This window comes from Manis javanica, chromosome 15, assembly GCF_040802235.1.
Source record: "Manis javanica isolate MJ-LG chromosome 15, MJ_LKY, whole genome shotgun sequence".
NCBI lineage: Eukaryota > Metazoa > Chordata > Mammalia > Pholidota > Manidae > Manis > Manis javanica.
In genome coordinates, this window is record NC_133170.1 from 43,512,858 (window position 1) to 43,533,954 (window position 21,097).

The 21,097-nt window shown below is 42.8% G+C and overlaps 1 protein-coding gene across 2 annotated transcripts in view; it reads left to right on the forward strand.

The window, feature by feature from the left end:
* The first annotated feature begins 16,694 nt into the window (after positions 1-16,694).
* The window catches only part of KAT2B (lysine acetyltransferase 2B), a 96,849-nt gene continuing 92,446 nt past the window's right edge, over positions 16,695-21,097 (forward strand). For both annotated transcript variants that reach the window (XM_036996278.2, XM_036996279.2), the window contains exon 1: positions 16,695-17,085. In XM_036996278.2, the coding sequence (XP_036852173.1) occupies positions 16,798-17,085 (288 nt within the window). In that variant the 5' untranslated portion in view covers positions 16,695-16,797. The remainder of the gene's footprint in view (positions 17,086-21,097) is intronic.

Here is a 21,097-nt window from a genome sequence, read left to right on the forward strand (position 1 = left end):
AAGAGTGAGCTTGATGCCACAGGCTCACGGAAATGGCATTCTGGAACCTTCGTCGTTTTCTGATGGTGAGAAGCAAGGCACAGGTCCCATCCACCCTCAAGGGGGAAGGAATTCACAAGGGTGTGGCGCTGGCCACGGGACGCACCTCTGGGTGACCACCACAAGGAGAGCGGATAAACAAACCGTGAATTCATACAATGGAATATCATACCACAGTGGAAAGATCCGCTCCAACTACCCACAGCATGGACGAGTAGCAGGAAGTATATATTGACCGAAAGGGCTGCCAGTCACTAAGAGTTTACAGAGGAAGATTCCACTCCCATCAAGGGCATAAACTTGCAACCTAAACAATACATTTTTTAGGATGCAAACATATTTGATAAAACATTAAATAAAAACAAGGTAATGATAAACCAAAATCCAAATAGTACTTATCTCAGGGAGGCCAGGAAAAGAAATGGAACTGAGGTCTTCAAGGTAATGCTGACTGGATTATGGACACATTATTCTTTACAGTATTGCTTTAACATTTTACAAATACATTACAAATGTTACTTTGTGCTACTTTGTGCCTATTCATTGTTTTTCAAAAATGAATGGGGTAGCATTGTTTATAGTGCTCAAAAATAAGTGACAGTTTACTAAAGTCATAAATACAGTGACATACTATAATGCCTATGAAAACAATCCAATTCACTTAGAAGGCCACTGAATATTGTTTGATGAAAAAAACAGACTACAGAGCAGCATAAATAGGATAAACCCTTTATGTACAGCTGTATAGACACATAAAGAAATAGCTAAAGATGTTTATCAAACTGGTAATATTAAGGTTACCTTTATAAGAGAGTTTTACTTTCTTATTTTTGCTTTGGAAACAGATTTTTAAATGAGAATGTATCATTTCCCCCACATAATTAAGGTATTTTCAGATAAATAAATATATGCCCTTTTCCTGTTGCTACATAAAAACTTTCATACACTTATTTTTTTGAAAATAAACCATTTTAAAAGAAAAACTCATAGAAATGTACCTCATATTAAAGCAGAAGTAAGCAAGTAAGAGGCTTTCAAGTGGAAGTGTTCCTCCCTTTCTTCCATCCAGCATCCAAAGACAACCTCACTGGGTAACATGACTCCTTCCAGTGCAGGTTGGAAAACATGTTGTATTTTACATATTCTCATACTATAGATACTGTTCCATAGTTTGCTTTTTCACTTAGCAATAATATTGTGGACACTGTTGCAACTCAGTTCATATAGATTTACTTTATTTTTATAAATAGCTACATAATATCCAATGGTGTGAGTGTACAGGAAGTTATTTAATGTTTTCTCTATTGATAGGTATTTAGTCTATTGGTAGCATTTGCCTTTTACAAATAATGCTGCAACAAAAAGACCCTGTACATATATCCATTAGGCAAATTCCTAGTAGTAGAGTTCCTCTGTCAATAACTAAGAGTGCTTTGAATTTTTCAAATCTATTCAACAACACTTTACTGAGGACATACTATGTGCCGGGCACTATTTTTCAGCACTTGGGATCATGTGAAGGAAATGAACTTCTTCCTGCAAGGAGCACACACTCCAAAAATTGCTAAATAACCTCTTATGCCTTTTATGCCAATTTACATCATTTTCATTTCCTCTATCCTGATTAATAATGGGCATTAAGGAATAAATGAGGGTTTATTGCTATTTTCAGTTTAACTTAGAAGAGACACTAACATTTTTACAAATATTTGTAGGGCATTAGGCTTTCTTTTTCTCTGAAACTGATGATTCAGATGCCTTTTCCCCCTGTTCTGTTGTTGATATTTTTCCTCATCGAGGAACCAATCTTCTATAATAAACTTTTAATGTATGTTATTTTCTGTACTGTTTAACTTTTTCTTAAGAAGAATGTATAACTTGTCTGAAAACAATAGAACTACTTTAAAATATATAAGTAGCCAGCACAATTTTGAAGAACAAAGTTGGAGGGCTGACACTCCCCAATATCAAGACTTACTATGAAGCACAGTAATCAAGTCAGTGTGGTATAGGTGGAAGGTGGTGTGGCCCTGGTGACAGGATACATATCAGCATAATGGAAAAGAACCCAGAACCCAGAATAAACCCACATAAATAGAGACAACTGATCTCTGACAAAGGAACCAAGGCAATTCAATGAAGAAAGGATAATCTTTTCAACAAATAGTGCTGGGACAACTGGACACCCTCACACACACACACACAAAAAGAATCTAGACACAGATCTTACATTTTTCACATAATTAACTCAGTTCAAATATCTAAATGTAAAATGCAAAACTACAAAACTTCTAAAAGGTAACATAGAAAAGAAGGTGTGGTACATATAAACATGGAATATTATTCAGCCATAAGAAGAAAACAAATCCTACCATTTGCAACAACATGGGTGGAGCTAGAGGGTATTAAGCTCAGTGAAATAAGCCAGGCAGAGAAAGACAGATACCAAATGATTTCACTCATCTGTGGAGTATAAGAACAAAGAAAAAACTGAAGGAATAAAACAGCAGCAGACTCACAGAACCCAAGAATGGACTAACAGTTACCAAAGGGAAAGGGACTGGGGAGGATGGGTGGGAAGGGAGGGATAAGGGGGAAAAGGGGGCATTACAATTAGCACACATAATGTAGGGGGGCGGACATGGGGGAGGCAGTATAGCACAGAGAAGACAAGTAGTGATTCTGTAGCATCTTACTATGCTGATGGACAGTGACTATAATGGGGTATGTGGTGGGGACTTGATATTGGGGAACGTAGTAACCACAATATTGCTCATGTGAAACCTGGGCATAAGATTGCATATCAATGATAACTTAATTTAAAAAAAAAAAGAAACAGGAGAAAAATCTAGATGACCTTGGCTTTGGCAATGACTTTTAGATATAAATGCATGGTCCATGGAAGAAAAATTGTTAAGTTGAGCTTCATTAAAATTAAAAACGTCTGCTCTGCAAAAAAACACTAACAGAATGAAAAGACAAGCTACAATCTGGGGAAAATATTTGCAAAACACATATCAGACAAATGACTGGTACTCAAAATACACAAAGAACTCTTAAAACTCAACAATGTAAAACAATTTTTTTTAAATTAATGTAAGAACTGAACAGACATTTCACCAAAAAAAACACACAAGAGGACAAAAAATCATGCCATTATCTATGCTCAATATGCCATTAGAGAACTGCAAATGAAAACAACAGAGATACCATTACATACCTACTAGAATGATTAAAGTATGGGTCTTTGGTAACACGAAAGGCTGGAGGAGATGTAGAACAGCATGAATGCTCATTCCTTACTGGAGGGAATGTAAAATGGCATAGCCACTTTGGAAGACAGTTTGCTGGTTTCTTACAAAACTAAGCATATATTTACCATAGGATCCAGCACTCACACTCCTTGGTATTTATCCAGATGACTCAAGAATTTACATGCACACAAAACCTGCACATGAATGTGTGCAGCAGCTTTATTCATAATTTCTAAAACTTGGAAGCAACCACTCTGTCCTTCAGTAGGTGAATGGATAAATGAACAATGGAACCTCCACATAATGGAACATTATTCAGGGATAAAAAGGAACGAGCTATCAGGCCAAGAAAAGAAATGGAAGAAACTTAAATACATATCACTAAGTAAAAGAAGCCAGTCTGAAAGAGCTACATATTGTATGACAAGCTGCATGACACTCTGGAAAAGGTAAAACTATGGAAATAATACAAGGATCAGTAATTGCCAGAAGGTGGAGGGAAGAAGGGCTGAATGGGTAGAGCACAGGGGATTTTTAGAGCAGTTGAATTATTCTCCCTCTTATATTGCAATGGTGTATACATGTTTTGATACATGTGTCAAAACTCACAGAATGCACAACACAAAGAGTGAACTTAAAGTAAACTATAGATTTAGTTAATAATAATCTATCAGCATTGGCTTGATAGTGATAAATGCTCAGTGTTAACAATAAGGGAGTGAGAGGACACATGGGACATCTGTACTTTCTGCTCTATTTTTCTGTAATCTTAAAACTGCCCCAAAAATGAGTTTATTAATTACAAAATACATGTGTGTGTAATAGAAACATTCTGGGAAAAAAAGCTTACTGAAAGTGTTATTCAATCATTTATTCCCTAATTCATATCTGAATCAGACAAGCAGTGAAGGCTGTAGGAAAAAAGAAGGTTGATTATCTTGGGAAGGCCGCTGACACAGGAGAAGAATTCCTTTACTATTAGATGGCTATGTCAATTCTTCATCTTACATATTGAGCACCTACAGGAGTAGGCCTAGACGCAAAGGCCAGGGGTGGGTCTCTGTTTGAGGAACTCAGTGTCATGGGGAAGACAGACACAGATGCGTTAGTGGATAACAGCAGTGCTTTCCATGTGCGAGATGATTTCTAAGCATTCCATCCACATTGCCCCACTCCCATACAACTCTGCAAACAGATGCAGAAGCTCTGGAAGGTGAGTTACCTTGCCAGGAGTAAGTGGTAGAGTCAGGAATTGAGTTCAAGTGTAGGGACCAGCAAAATGGGTGACTTTTATGTTATGCCAGGGACAGAGGTAAAATCAATTCACTTAAAGAGGACAATTAGTCATTTTGCTTAAGGAAGTCAGATTCTCATTTTTTGAAACTTTGAAAGTTCAAATACATTCGCATGTCTTTTCTCTCATTTTTGCTCTTCTTTTCTTGCCTCTTCCCCACTGGAATAAATTCTTCAGCTTGTCATTCTCCCAGCTCAAGGTCAATCAACTACATGTGCCTCAATGGAAAGGTGACCAGACTAGAAAATAGTGAAAAACAGCCTGTCTAGTAGTCTACTCTTGTTCAGCTTAAACCTCTTGGTCAAATTCAAGTTTCCTAGATGTTTCACAATTCTGACTGTAAAAGTCAAGGCATCAGGCATCAGCTTATGTGGAAGAGTTATATTTAGTAATCCTTTAGATTCTGTGTCTTTGGATATCACAGAGATTCTGGTACAGCCTGTTACTGTTTGAGGGCTTCTGGGCCTGCAGCAGAGAAAATGCAGTGGGCGGTTTGCTGATGTTTTCATAAATACCCCAGTATTTATTCAATGGCAGAAACACACAGAGAGAACACACACAGCACGAGAGGAGAGAACACAGCTTAGCCCCATCCATCCTCTGGGCCCAGGACCAAGCAATTACAGGCTGTTCTGAGGATCTGCCTCTGGAGCCAGCTGCAGTCTGGGTAAGTCACCTGCCTGCCTGCTGGAGGAGGAAGGAAGGAAGGAAAGAGAACAATAAAGCCCTAGTTAAAAGCCAAGTTTTGTGTTTGGTTTTGTTTCTTAAGTTTATTTTCTAATCATGTCACTCCTCTGCTTAAAACCATTTAGTACCTCGTCGCCACTTCTAGGATAAAAGTCAAAAGCTCTGGTGTGGGGGGAACAGGCTGTGTAAAGCCTGCCTTTCCAGCCTCATCTCTTCCACCTTCCTTTTCTTCAAACTTCCTCCAACATGTCCACACTCTGCCCACCGTAGGCCAGGAATAACATTCCCTCCACCTTGTAGGATTTTTCCTCCTACGTCACTAATTTGAATTCATTCTTCATTTCTCAGCTAAAACATTCATTGCCACAAGCCAAACTTCAGCATCATTAAAAACGTATTTCCTGATATCTCACTCGAATCCTCCATCTCGGTCAAACACCTTCACAACATCTTACACTTTTCCTTTATTTGAGTTTCTAATGATGTATTTGTGTGACTATTTAATTAATGTCTGTTCCTTCAGTCCTGTCTTGCTTGCCATTATAACCCGGGAGACAATGCATAGACTCATAGTAGCTATGACTCCCCTGTAAGAAGAGTCCCATAAATATCTGTTAAATAAATGAACAAATGAAATACGTTTAGTTTTTAATAAAGGGAGTAAGAAAAGTCCTGATTCTTTTCCCTATTCCTCAAATCTTTGTCTGAAGATATATGCCCAGATGCTGTAGGGCTTAGAGAAAGGAGAGTAGAGTGTCAGAAACTCTTAGACTGTGCTGGGAATTTGGCCACCAGGCAATTTTAGACTCTACAGCTGTGCTGTCCAATATCATAGTCACTAACCAAGTGTGCTATTTAATTTTAAACTAGTTAAAATGAGATAAAATTAAGATTTCAGTTAATCAATCTCACCACCATTTCACATGCTCAGTGGCCACATGTGGTCAGTAGCTACCATCTTGGACAGCACCAGTGTAGAACATTTGCATATGGCAGCAGGTTCTATTGAATGGTGCTGTTGTAGAATGAAAGAATGGGGTGAAAGAAGAAAGCCCACTTTCCCTTCTGCTTTCAAATCAGGAGGTAGAGAGAGACCCTGCACCCATTACAATTATTGTCTCTATTCTATGTAATTCCAGGGGCTGCAGCTGAAGTTTCCTCCTCTGAACATGGAGCCCTAAGTGCTCCCAGTAGGGTTGTCATGAAGATTACGTTAGTTCTAACACCTGTGCAGGCTCTTAGTCAGCTCCCATTAAATGGTAGCCACCGTTGTGATTGGCTGAAGGTGGCTAAGAGCAGGACAGACTCTGGTACAAGTTCCTTAAGTTCTCTGAGCCTCAAGTTCCTCATCTCTAAAATGGGGATAAGAACTTTAACATCCTGGGAAGGATTGGAAACGATATTCTGCAAAAGGGACTTAGCATGGTAAGTACCCTTAGCACAGTGCCTAGTGCATGGTAAGCACCCTGAAATTGTTAGCTATTCTTATGTTATCATTGTGGCATGGTAGAACAAATTTGAATTTCTCATGAATTGCCTCAGAAACTGGATTCCAGCTGTGAAAACATTCCAGGTGTGTGTCTGAAGATGTACGGTATGGCCAGTAGCACTAACTTCCAGAAACTCTCCTTTGGTTTTACAGAGGGCTGGCAGCCCAACCTGTAAGTCAAATTGTTAGTAAGAGTTAGTTAAATTCCCTTCAGTCACACCCACATTTCTGAGATGCCCATGATTTCTCTCCAGGCCAAGAAACTGACACTGGCTGAATGTCAGAATCCTACTCAAAAGTACTGTCCATCTTAAACAATTGAACTTTTATCTAAGTTTTCTATTTGGCCTCAACTAGATTCCTCTAAATGTCTCCTGTCCTTTCAGCTGGCTCTGTTTGCTTCTCAATTTTAGACTTGTTTCCATAAGGCCACCAAATTCCAAACAGGATATGTATGTTTGTATTTGGAGGGTGGAGAGCGGGAGGAGAGGAAAGGAAGTGATGTTTAATCTGTTGTCAAGTTAAAAGCAAGAGAAGAAAAATGGGGGTGGCAGCAGGGGATCCCTAATATTTATTAATACCAACATTTGCCAGACAACTTATTTCTACTTTTTCTAATGGCCTTTCTTTTTTCTACTTTCTAATTTAATTTTTAACTCAAAGTAATACATGTACAATTCAAAATGTAATTGTATTTTAAGTGGACAAACTTTGAATGTATTTCCATCCAAAAAAAATGTGACTAACAGTAAGTATAAAAGAATTAAAAATTAAAATTATTTTTCACATTTTAAAAAATGTTATCTTTCTTCTAAAATGTTCAAAATGACCTACCAAAACTAAAAAGCAAAATGAAATTACAGTTAATCACTATCACATTTTTAGTCAAAGATATTAAAATAAGCTGAATGTCTTATTAGCTGTTTAGAAAATTCAAGTAAGTCTTAAATAATTTTATGAAGCCATACACTGTCTTTACATTCAATGTTCATCTCTCTGCCAGTGACAAAATATGTTGCACTTCCCATATGTAATGTTTAGCTCTATATACATGTAAAGTTAAGGAGTAAAATGAATTGTTTAACATTCTAAAATGCTCCTCAGACATTGTGCAACATTAGTGAATACTGTGCTAATTTATGAGGATCTTCAGAAGCATGAATTGGAATACAAAGAGAAGCAGGAAAACGGCTGCTCGGCACTCTGGGAAACAATACTCTGTATGCAAGAATCTTTTGCATTCATGCTAAATAGGAGTCTTTGACAAGTTAATTAATTTGTCTTTTCTCTTTCCTAAGCATTCCTGCCACTCAAATCTGTCTGCACTCCAAAACCGTGCCTCTCTCATGCAAAACTTCTCAGTATTCTAATGTGGGTGCCCTCTGCTTTGAGGATCTAGGACAAGAGACAGACACAGGGAAGTGTGTCTGCCTTGGGCTTGATACTGTTCTATAGCATCGTGGATGTCTAGGTTCACAGAGTTGCCCTGTCTAGAGCTCATACCAAGTGACAGGTGACAGTGATGACCCTCCACCCCCACTCTGCCTCTGAGTATTATGACAGGAGGAACTCTGAACTGTGAGTAGGGGCCCCTCCTCTTGCCTAAGGCTAAGGATAATGCTGCTTTAAAAGCTAATTAAAGAACACGCAATCTTTAATGGAGCACAAGACTATTGTTAAAAACACTCCAGTGAACTTTTAGTAAAGATTGAGCTATAAGATAGTATGGTAAGGCCTTCCTTCTGCTCCAAACATTTAACAATGATAGTTTAAAAATGAAATAGCAAAATAAATAAATAAATAAATAAAGTCTGCATGTAGGCCAAACAAAAAAATGAAATAGGAAGAGAAAATTTTAGTAAGACGGTGTCTGCTACTTCACACTATACGCAGCAATTGATTGAGATGTAAGAGGGACCTAAATGTGAAAGATAAGAACAGTAAAACTCAGAACACACAGGAGCATATTCTCATAAACATAGGTTAGGCAAAGAGTTTTTAAATGCAACACAGAAGTGCTAAACATAAAAGAAAATATTGACAAGTCAGACCAATAAAATGAAAAGCTGTTCATCAAAAGGAATTATTAAGGGAAGGAAAGGTCAAGCCAGAAACTAAGTGAAGATGTTTGCAACACATATATCCACTGAAGGATTCAAATCCAAAACATACTTTAAAAATCTACCATGAATCAATTTTTAAAAAGGGAGGAAGCTAATGTTAAAATGTGTAAAAAGACTTGAACAGGCATTTATTTCACAAAAGAGGATGCCCAAAACACCATTAAGCAAATGCAAATGTGCTCCACTTTATTATGCACATTGGAAATGTTAATTAAAACCACAAAGGGAGGCTACTATACAACCAGTGAAAAGCCTACTACACAAAACAGTGAAAAGTAAAGAGACTGACAGGCCAGTTTGTTGAGGATGTACAGCACATCGTTTTCAGACACTGCAGAGCGGAGTAGGAATTGGTCCAGTCACTGAAAATTGGCAGTACTTGCTAAAGCTCAGTGCATGCTTTCCCTGTGATCCATCTACCATACTCCTAGGCATATGCCCGGAGAAATGAGTGTGTATGATCACAAAAAGGCATTATAAGAATATTCACAGCAACTTTATTTATAGCAGTAAAAAATATGTTCGTCAATAAGAGAATGGATAAACTTGGGTATAGTCATATAGTGGAATATTACACAATAAAAGAAGTGACATAGGAGAGGATAGTAGTACAGCATGGAGAATATGGCCAATGATTCTGTACCACCTTTCTATGCTGACAGAAAGTAACCACACTAGAGGGGGTGAGGATTTAATAATATGATTAACTGTTGAACCACTGTGTTGTGTATTTGAAACCAATATAAGATTGTATATCAACGATACTTCAATAAAAAAAAACCAGAATTGACATAGGACTACATGGAACAACATGATGGATGTCATAAACATAGAGGTATTCAAAAGGAGCCCATGTTTTATGACTGTATTTATATGAAGTTCAAGGACAGGCAAGACTAATCTTATAGTGATAGCACAAGAATAACTATTGCCTTGAGGTACTGAGTAGAACAGGGCATAAGGAAGCCTTCTTGGGAGTTGGAAATGTTCTAGATGGTGAGTGGCCAAGTATATGCATACATAGAAATTCACTGAGCTGGACAATTATTTAGTGCACTTAATAAAATAAATGTTATATCTTTAAAAAAAAGTTACTAAAAAAATAGACAAAGAAGTAAAAGCAGCTGAAGACACAAATATACTGAGTTCTGACTCTTTTCTATCTTTTTTTTCTTTTGCTGTGGAAGAAACACAAATGCTTATTTTAAAAAATTGACCCCACGTACCATTTAAATGCAGAAGATGTCATTTTTCTTTACAAGTTTTTAAACAAATATTAAACTCACCCAAACTTCATATAACCCATTTGTTGCAAATGTTTCACCTCCTATAGATTTAAGGCCTTCTGTAAATAGAAGCCTGAATGAGTAGTGGTTTACAGCCTCTCTGAAAGAACTACTAAAGGATATGTTCAGACAAAAAAAAAGCAAACCCAGATTGAAGGAGCACAGTGCAAGAAAGAGAGAGCATGGGAATTGTTAAAATGTGTTGGTATAAATATGTTAAATGTTAATTAAATATTTCCTGCATGTATGGACTGAATTGGGCCCCCAACTACCCCCACTCCTCCTGCCAACCTAAATTCATATTTGATGTCCTAAACCCTAGCACCTCAAATGTGATTATACTTAGAGATAGGTATTTAAAGAGGTAATTAAGGCTAAATGATGTCATTAGGGTGGGCCTTAATCCCATCTAGTGTTCTTATAAGAAGAGAAGATTAGGAAAGGGGCACACAGGGAAGATAAGGTGAGGACATCAGAGGAAAGTGGTCATCTACAAGCCCAGGAGAGAGGCCTCAGAAGAAACTGACCCTGACAACTCCTTGGTCTTGAATTCTAATCTTCAGAGTTGTGAGAAAATAAATTTCTGCTGTTTAAGTGACCCAGTTTTAGCACTTTATTATGTCAGCCCTTTCAAACTAATATATTGCAGTAAAATAAGAAGTTGCTTTGTGTCATGAAAAATGTAGATAAAAATTCTAGACAGCAATAACATGGAAGATGGAAGTGTTTGATGGGTACTTGTAATATGCTGAAAGCCTGCTTGGTTTCCAGCTATGTAAGAGAAAGACATGTTCTTTCCCAAAACCCTTGACCGGGGCAGAACTGAGTACCTGTGATAGAGACTGTAACCTGCAAAACCTAAAATATCTCCAAGTAGCCTTTTATAGTGAAGTTTCACATAATCTTTCTCTACAGGGCTTATTTTGTAAATGTTAAAAAACATGAAAAGGATGGACACAAACTTCTGGGGCAGGCACGCACTCGGGAAATGACATAGAGACATGCAGGAGGATTTCTTAAACTAATAATATATATCCATCCAGCAAATGAAAATATTAAGACAATCTGGATGATGAAGATACAGATATTTATCACTCATTGTATTTTTCTATATGTTTGAAATATTTTATAACAACATACAACATTTTGTGCTTTAGGAGGATATCATGTTGCTATGCTGAACACTTTCTGTTTTCCTTCTGGTTTTTTTTGACCAGAAGTGGTTGCTGACGTATAGCACCTGTTTTATAAATTGAGACACACTGCTCTGAACTCTGATTCTAGACCTAGAGGGTCAGCTGTAGGCTCTGCCAACCAGGATTTAAGATTAAGGGACTGAGGAAGCTGGTTTTCCCATAAGGGGACTATAAACTAGAAAACCTGCCCTGATAAAATGTTTTCCTTAATTTGTAAAATTGTGTATATGAACATTTTCATAGTTAGGGAATTAGAATTCCTCTTAGGCTTATTTTAAACATTTATCCAGCATTAACAAGAATAAAATTCATGATACAGGTTTCCCCTGCTATCTGAAAGTAGGAGTGTTCCTATGAAACCTTTTGCAAGTGGAAACGGTGTAAAGCAAAGAGTATTCCCTGCTTTCCAAGAAAGTTCACTTATGCCACTTTACTTTTACAAGGACCCACATTATTATGATACTGACTTTTTTCCTAAAAGTGAAAATTCTCTGGTTTTCTTTTGATTATGGAAAACAGGTACTACTAGGTTTTTCCTAAAAATAAGGTGGCATAACAATGAACTTTTGGAAAGAGGGGGATACCTGAATTCAGTTTGTTATAGAAAATCTAGGTTATATCAAAATTTTGAAATTTGATTTTCCTATGTAATTTTCAAGTTGCTCAGAGATAGATACTCACATATTGCTTTAGAAAAGCAGTCAGCCATTTAGCCCGAGTTCAGAAGAAAGATGTCTTCCTTTTAGTTTACTTTGTTGTAAATGGTAGATGGGCTGGTAAAATGAGCCCCTGTTAGTGTTTAAAACAGAAAACAGTGGGGAAAAGATTTTCTCTGTACAAGGGCAATACTCAGTCAAGCACATCCAGGCCTATTCATATTAAACATGGAAAACTGTCATGAGGTACAACTAAAAATAAAAATGAGTAAAATAGCACTAATGGTATTTGGGATATGGTTAAGACTCACACTGGAAATGACGATTTAATTGCAGAAATGCTTGAAAGCTGGGGAAGATGTTATGTCTCCTACTCTAGGATTCGTTTTACAGTTGTTTTTCAGTAACTTCTCCTCAGAAGGATAGATTTTATTTTAGAGGTTATGAAAATAAGTGTCCAGTAATCAAAGCTGTTTTCTCCAATGGGTAGCTGGCCCAAGGGGATCCACACTAGGACATCATATGTCTTTATTTTGCACTCATGTCAAGCTACTGTCTCCAAAAGCAGGTGGCTGTGCCAGGGAGGATGTCAACCATTGACCATATGTGGTCAAACCTACTCTGGTATCACCTGGTCCAGACTCAGCCTTTGGAGTCTGGGCCCCAAGGAGGACCATCTTAATCCACCTGTGGGCTTTTGGGCTATGGGTACATTAGAGAAACTGTGTAGGCTTGGTAGGAAGGAATATGGCACAAAGGTGCTAGATGTTGGAGTAGTAGTAGATAGTCACAAAATGGGCCTTTCTTAGATGGGAAGGCATCTCTTTGCAAGGGATACTAGATGAATAGGAGCCAGCCATGCTGTTTGGGGGAGGGTGTCATGATTACAACAAAAGCAAAGGCCATGAGTCAGGAAGAGCCTCTTGAGCTTTGCTGGAATATACCCTTACATGGGGGAGAAGGGCCAGGAGAGGTGGTCCTTGCCGGTCAGGTTATGTGGTTGAGATTGTATTTTAAATGTTATGAAAAGCCATCATTGGAGAGTTTCAAGCAGGCAATTGTGGGATCAGATTTGCATTTACAGTTTTAAGAAAACATTGTACTGTGAAGAGAGGATTGCAGTAGAGCAAGTTCTCTTGCTCTACTACAGAGAAACCAGTTAGGAAGTCGTTAGTAGTCTGCGGGGGAGGCGATGGCCATGGAGACAGATATGAACAGATCCAAAACAGTGTTTACAGGTAGAAATGACTACTGGTGTTTCTTGAGAACTTTCTTGGAGTGAGGAACTGGGAATATAAAAACAAGAAAAGTAAGTTTTACTTTCAAGGGTGCCCAGTGAAAAGCAACTACATTTAAGTGTTTGCTGTGTGCCTTTCTAAATCTTTCTCCTGCTTTCACATTTTTTGATGCACTCACTAACTACATACAGAATTGTGCTTATATGTCAGTGTGAGTTTGTTGTTAACATAAATAGTATTGTACTGTACAGGGTTTATTCAACAGTATTTCTTGAAGATCAAGCTACACTATTCCATTTCTATAAGGGTCATTCTTTCTAACCACCACATAATATTCTGCAATAGTGATACGCCAGAAGATCTCCAATGGTCAGTCTGCCCTCTATAATTCCTACTCCCTAAGTCCTTTGTTTTCTAATTGTGGCTTCCTCAGTAAGTTGTATCAGCCCCAAATAAAGAGGTAAACCGGGGTAAACTCAAAATATCAGAAACTGAGTTTATTCAGGAACAGCCGGAGAACTGCACCTGGGGAAAAGCAAGCTGTTACCACAGCTGCAGGTGAGCCCATTGTAGGTCTGGGGTGGCCTGTATTTATGAGCAAGCTATGCAAAGAGGGGCAAGTCCAGCCAGAGCCCACGCAGTAAGTTTATTGGTTCGAGAATGGGGATAGATTCTTGGCAGATGTTCATTTTTCAAGAGATAAGTCTCAGTCTTCTGTATATCAGGCATTTTATGGGAAGTTAGCCTCCCAGTTCTTCAGTTCCGTTCTTCTGGTGTGAGAGTCTCTAGCTCATATCCTCTGGTTCCATTTTTTATTAAAATCCTTTAACAGTTATAAATACTTTGTAAAGTAAAACAAGGCCTTTTATTTTCTTGGTACTCATTTTGCAATAGGGCTGCGCACACAGGAGCTTATTAAATGCTCACAACAGCCTGATTAAAAAGAGACAACAAGCTTCCTGAATCCTTTGCCCTTGAAATGTCCCTGCTTGGTGCTCATAACATAACTTAGAACAGGCCTTGAAACTGTAGGCTTTCAGCCTCAGGCAGTAGGTCATCTGGGTGCTGTGGGCTGGGAAATAATGAAAACTAATGTTCAGTTGATGTCACAAGCCATTCACCATTCAGACAGTGATGGTTTTCAGTGTGGATTGGAATGAGGTTGTTTTTGTCTGCTTCAAAACATCCTGGAAATTGCCTGCCTCCTGATTTCTGGGGATGGCTTGGGAGAAGAAGGTGGCAGGTGACTTAATATTCAAGTTGGGCTCCCCCATCAACATTTTATTATGGAAAATTTCAAACATACAGAGAAGTTGGAAGAACCGCACAGTGAACATTCTGCTACCCACTACCTAGATTCCATTATTCACAATTTGCTCTTCATGCTTTAACGTGTATCTGTTCACTGGCCTATTGCCTATTCACAGATGCATCAGTCCCTCTTATTTTTTGATGCATCTCAAAGCACACTGCAGGTATCAGGACATTGCACCCATAAATTTTCAGCATGAGCACCATTAAGTAGAGCTTAATGCTTATATATATATATTTTTTAATATTTGAGGGAAATTTACATCAGTGAAATGCACAATCTCAAGTGCACCCTTCCATCGCTTTCACAAATGCCTACTAGTATAATCCAAACCCTGTGCAGAGCTGCTAACATCATGACACTAGACTCTGTTCAGGGGATCACAGCCGGTAAGACTCCACTCTGCTTTGGTGAAAAAGGCAAAAAAAATCTGCAAAACACTTCAGTAGAGTCAGGAGAGTAACAGTGCTAACGTGAGATACACCAAGCTAAGAAAGGACGCATGCATCTAACCGTCCTGATAGAATCTGATGAGGGCCTGCCATTCCAGACGTCCGGAGTAGACTCAAGGCTATTTCCTTTTGTGCTAACGTCACTGTTTAACTCTACACACATTTTTTATTCTCCATTTAAAAATATCACTCACGTCGTATAAAAAGGACTTGGAGAATCTAGAAAAAAGGATATAAAAAAATTCACTGGAAAAAACGCGATGGTAAGGGGAACCTTTCCAGGGAAAGGCACATTCCTTCAAGCATCTTTGGCCAGAGTTGGGTGAGAGTTACACGGCATGCGACGAATTTCATAATAAGCACATTATGACCCATATTACACAGAAATGATGACTCACATTACAAAAGCAGGGCATGTGTGGGGAGGTCCTGAGAAATATCGCTGGGCTTTTAAAATTGCTTTAGAAAGGCCAAGGGGACACAACTTTCAAACGAAAAACAAATGTGCACTCCGCCTTTCCAATCATTACCCTCGTTAGCGTCAACAGTGAAAACGAGAGTTCTAACAGTTTCAACAATCGTTGAAAATGCTGAGTTGAGTTTTTTGTTTTTTTTTAAGTTTGAGGCCCAAAGCAACACCCATTCTTTTTGGATGCTGCTTAAATTTTTTTCTGTTAATATGCATGCTGGTGATACCAATTTTGAAAAGTAGGGAATATTGCAGAGAAGAAAACGGCAAGGTCATCTCCCCGCCGTGCAGAAGGGAGCCCACGAGCGGACTTTCCGTATTCAAACTTTTCTCACTGCGCATCCTTTTCATTTGGATAGCGCCTTCCAGACAACCGGTCTTTTAACAACCAGCACTTTCAAACAAAAATTACAGAACATACTAAAAGTCTTTTCCTTCCTCTGGCAGATTGGATCCAGAAATTGTTATAGGAAGAAAGCGTTCTGAATTAAAAAAAAAAAGTTGGACAGAAAAGTGTTTTAAGAAGAAAACAGAAAACATTACGCCTATATTTTGGTGAATTAGCAACAAAGAAAAGCATTAGCACGGACGGGTACTTTTCAAAAATGTTTTTTTTTCCTCCGACTCCCGCTAGGGTGGAGGAAGTTGTCTCGGTTCCGAGAGAGGGTGGATAGAGCGCAGGAACAAACGCCTGGAGCCGCTCCCCGCCCCCACCCACGGCCGGGGGAGCCGGGGCTGCTGGGGGGCGGCCGGGATGGAGGCGGCCAGCAGGTGCCTGGGCTCCAGCCGCGACCCCCACCCGGTCCCCTCCCGCGCCCCGAGCCTGGCCTCGCCCCCTGGCGGGCGAGCGCCGGCGGCTGCGGCGCGGGGGTGGGGGCGCAACGCCGCAGGCAGCGGTTAAGAGGCCGCGGGGGCCTCCTGCCCGACACCCCCGGAGGCTGCCGCCTGGCCGGCCCTCAGCCCGCAGCTCCAGGACCATGCCCGCGGTCGGCGCGCGGCGCGGAGCCCCGGGGCGGAGAGCCGGGGGAGGGCGTGCGCAGCGGCGGCGGCGGCGGCGGCCGCGGAGCCGCTAGTCCCCTCCCTCTGGGGGAGCAGCTGCCGCCGCCGCCGCCAGCGCGCGGGCCGCGGCCGGAGCGAGCCGGGCGAGCGGCGCGCGCGGGGAGGGCGGGGGCGGGGAGGGGGGTGGGCGAAGGGCGGGAGGGCGTGGGGGAGGGTCTCGCTCTCCCGGCGGCCAGAGCCCGAGCGGGAGACCCTGGCGGTGGCGCCCCACACTCGGCGCCTCCTGCCGTGCTCTGGGGCGGCATGTCCGAGGCTGGCGGGGCCGGGCCGGGCGGCGGCGGGGTCGGGGCCGGGCTCGGGGGTCTGCCCCCGCAGCCCCCCGCGCCGCCGCCCGCGCCCCCACAGGGCTCGCCGTGCGCCGCCGCCGGGGGCTCGGGCGCCTGCGGACCGGCGACGGCAGTGGCGGCGGCGGGCACGGCCGAGGGGCCGGGAGGCGGCGGCTCGGCCCGGATCGCGGTGAAGAAGGCGCAGCTGCGCTCTGCTCCGCGGGCCAAGAAACTGGAGAAACTCGGAGTGTACTCCGCCTGCAAGGTACGCGCTCGCCACCGCGCGCCCGCCGCGGGGGCTCGGGTCGGGCCCGCGGACCCCCGCCCTCCCCCTCCCGCTCCGCGCCCGCCTCCCCCCTCCCGCCTGGGGCCGCTGCACCGCGGAAGTGCTGCTGTCGCCTGCGCCCAGGGAGCGGCTGCTCGGGCAAGAGTCCGGTTGGGCTGGAAGAAGGGGGATCGACCCGCCGAGAGCCTTTCATTCCTCCCCCTTGGAGGAGGTGCCGCTGCGTCCGCGCTCCTGGGCTGCCCTGGGGCTCTGTTGCTCAGTAGGAGCTCGCCGGAGGCGCCTTTCCGGAGGGGGCCTTGCGGGCTGTGTGGCGAGCAACCCGGGGCCAAGGAAACACCTTTGGGGGATCGGGACGGCCCCCCTTTTGCCCCCGTCCGCTCCCCGTGCCCCAGTGGGAGGCACTGGCTGAAAGGAGTGAGGGTGGAACGGGCTCCTGGACGCCCGGCGCCCTGGGAGATGGAAGGGGCGGGCCGCGCTGGGTGGGGAGGTGAGCGCAGCCCGACGCGAGGATCCTGGCGCTCGGGGCGCCCCCGGCTGGGGGCGGAGGCGCCGCGCCGCGCGGCGACAGCCCCGTCATTATTATATTATTACTTGTTTAGTTAAAACGTGTCCCAGCTGCTCGGGGCGTAAACAGGATTTGGCAAGGTGACAGCGCGGCGGGCGCTACCGCTCAGTTTGCGGACGCGCGTTTCTTGCCGCCCCTTCTCCGTACCCGCCGTCGGCGCCCCGTGGCCCCTCAGCTGCAGGTCCAGATGTGGGCGCCGCGCTCCCGGATGGGAGGACTGCCCGAGGCCGAGGGCAGGCGGCCCTGCGCTGTCAGCAGCGGCTTTGTTTTGACAGGGTGACAGCTGAGGGGGGCGGGGACTTGGCCCTGTCAGCTCCCGCGGCCTGTGGCTGAGGCGGGGAAGATAAACTCACACACTCACACACCTCCTGTTCCTCCGGCCTGCTGCAAACAGGGTCAAGTCCCAGATTGCAGATTCCCACAACCGAGCTGCGGCGGTCACCTCAGAATTTTGGTGTGAAGAATGTCAATCCTGCTAGAACCTCTCTCCCAGGAGTGCTTCTTTTAGCATTTGCAAGAGTTTCTTGACCGCAGCGGAATCCTGTGCTTAACCCATTTTCCTCACCTTCACATCCTCACCTGTATGTTGAACGCCTACTGTGTGCTCTATGCTGGTTCGGTAAATATTTGTTGAAGGAATGTAGGACTAGCCCAGTGCTTCTCAAACTTTAACATGAAGAGATGTCACCTGAGGAGCTGGTCGCTGGTTCTGAATCAGGCCTGGGGTGGGCCTGGGATTCTGCATGTCTGACAAACACTGAGATGATGGGAGGTTAGTCCCCTGACTTCAAGTAGCTGAATTCTAGCTCAGACCAGGACAGTATCTTATTAGTCCCGTTTGGATTCAGCCAAAAAAACTGACATTGAGAAACAATAATGCCACGTGGTTGGTGTTTCTGAAGAACTGCAAAAAAGGTAAAGTGGAGAGTGTGCTTCTGAGAAACCTGGAGGGCCAGGAGTTGCCAATGAAAGGCAGTGGGCTCATGAGAACAAGACCTTGAGTGTAGTAGGCAGAAGGCAGAACTGTGCACAGGACATGGTATTTCATAGCTGAAGTGGGCTCCTAGAGGAACTCTCAGTGTTTTTTTGTCCTGGCTTTTTATTGGGTTCCTCACCTTTCCTCCCTGCTGCCTGCTATTGCCTTAATCTCTGAAAACTTCCCTGAAGTTTTGGTGCTATTTCGAACCATGAGCATTAAGTGCCCTGCATTGATATTTTTGATCCTTTGAAATTTCAGTGAGTGACATGTAGCACCTTTTCTAAAGTTTGTGACTTGAGTGTTTCATGCTAACATTTACCACCAAAGTTACAGTAAGGGAGAACCTCTCTTATTAAGCCTCACTTCCTGCTCCTGAGAGACTCCGAAAGTGTCCATTTTTGTTTGCTCATTCATTCCGTGAGTATTTAGAGGGATCCCAGCTGTGCACCAGGCGTTGTGCTAGATGCTGGGGCTGTGACACCCAGAATCTCCTTCCAGAGCTAATAAGCATGCATGCACTGGGGACCTGGGGAGGTGGACATGACCCAGTTACAATGGAATTCAGAAAAACTGCTGTCTTAAAGTGGTGTTGGAACTCAGAGCAGGGCCGTCTGTGGGCTAGAACATGGCTTGGGTAGGCAAGGCTTCCTGGAGGAGGTGTCCTTGGGTGCTAAGGATGACCGCGCAGCGTGGGGTGACGTGAAGTTTCTTGTGATGGAGAAACTGAAAGCAGTTTTGGGAGCTGGGAGCTGGGCCGTTGGGAGCTACAGCTCCGCTGGCCGGGGCCACCAGGTTGGGGAGTGGAGGATGGCCAAGAGGGTGTTGGAAGTACAGGAATCTTAATTCAGAGAGGGACATTATTTCAGATTTGCTTGTTTTTGTTTTTAAACTGTGCTTGATTGGGTGTGAGGGAGTGTGAGAGACAGAATCTGGTTCTTTCTCACCTTGTCTCTACTCTTCATATAGGGAAGCCCAGCAAGACATACTCTTCTCCCTTCTCACTGACCAGCCCCTTTGGCAAGTTGGAGGGAGCAGAGAGGTTAGGAAATGAGGAGGCACCTGGAAAGAGATGAGGTACTTCCCTGGGGGCTACTGAAAGAAAAGAAACCATCTGGCCTTCACGCTTCACAAATGAAACAGAAAAAGAAGGGAGCTAGTTCGCAGCCAGGGTGGTGTGCCACACCCTGGAGAGAAGGAAAAAAAGAAACAAACTTGTTTTGCAGGATCCAAAGCAGAGGTCTTTGAACTGTGTTCTGGCAAAGTTTGCTTCAGAGAGTCACATTGCGTGTGTGTGACACAGCCAGAGTGGTCATTAGAAATACAGATTTGACCATGTTCTGCCCTCTACTTAGAATCCTTAGGTTCTCTTTCCTGGGGTCCATAAGGCCCTGTATGGCTTTGCCACTCCTGTCTCTGGCTCCTTTTCAGGGCCTTGCATGCATGGTTCTCTGCTACCTCAGGGCCTTTGCACGCACTGTTCATTGGGACTTAAACCTCTTTTCTCACCTCTCTGTTAAATTAACTCCTAACTCTTCCTGCAAACCTCAGACTCCTTGCATTTTCTTTACCCCTTGGCTAGCATTCTCATTATAAATTTTCTGAACTCCTCTGTACTTGTGTTTTTATATATATGTATATATATATTTTATGAAGGTATTATTGATATACACTCTTACGAAGGTTTCACATAAAAAAACAATGTGGTTACTACATTCGCCCATGTTATTGTGTCTCCCCCATACCCCATTGCAGTCACTGCCCAACAGTATAGTAAGATGCCACAGAGTCACTATTTGCCTTCTCTGTGCTACAGTGTCTTCCCCATGATCCCCCCACACACCATATGTGCCACTCATAATGCCCCTCAATTTCCTTCTCCCTCTCTCCCCACCTACCCTCCCTCACCCCTCCCCTTTGGTAACCACTAGTCCCTTCTTGGAGTCTGTGAGTCTGTTGCTGTTTTGTTCCTTCAGTTTTGCTTTGCTGTTATATCCACAAATAAGGGAAATCATTTGGCACTTGTCATTCTCCGCCTGGCTTATTTCACTGAGCATAATATTCTCCAGCTCCATCCATGTTGTTGCAAATGGTAGCATTTCTTTCTTTCTTATGGCTGAATAGTATTCCATTGTGTATATGTACCACATCTTCTTTATCCATTCTTCTACTGATGGACACTTAGGTTGCTTCCATATCTTAGCTATTGTAAGTAGTGTACTTGCGTATTCTTCCTGATGCTTCTATCATGATTTTTAATTGTGTGATTTGATACGTGTTTGCCTTTCTGAGTAGATTCTAATGTACTTGTTGACCAGATGAATGAACCAGGGAAGGGAAACCTGGGGAATTGATTAGCTGTTTGGATAACAGTAGTGAAATTTTAGGCTGGCAATTTGACCATTGGGTAGTGGGGATTTTTTCATATAGGGCATTTCTAGGTTTCTCAC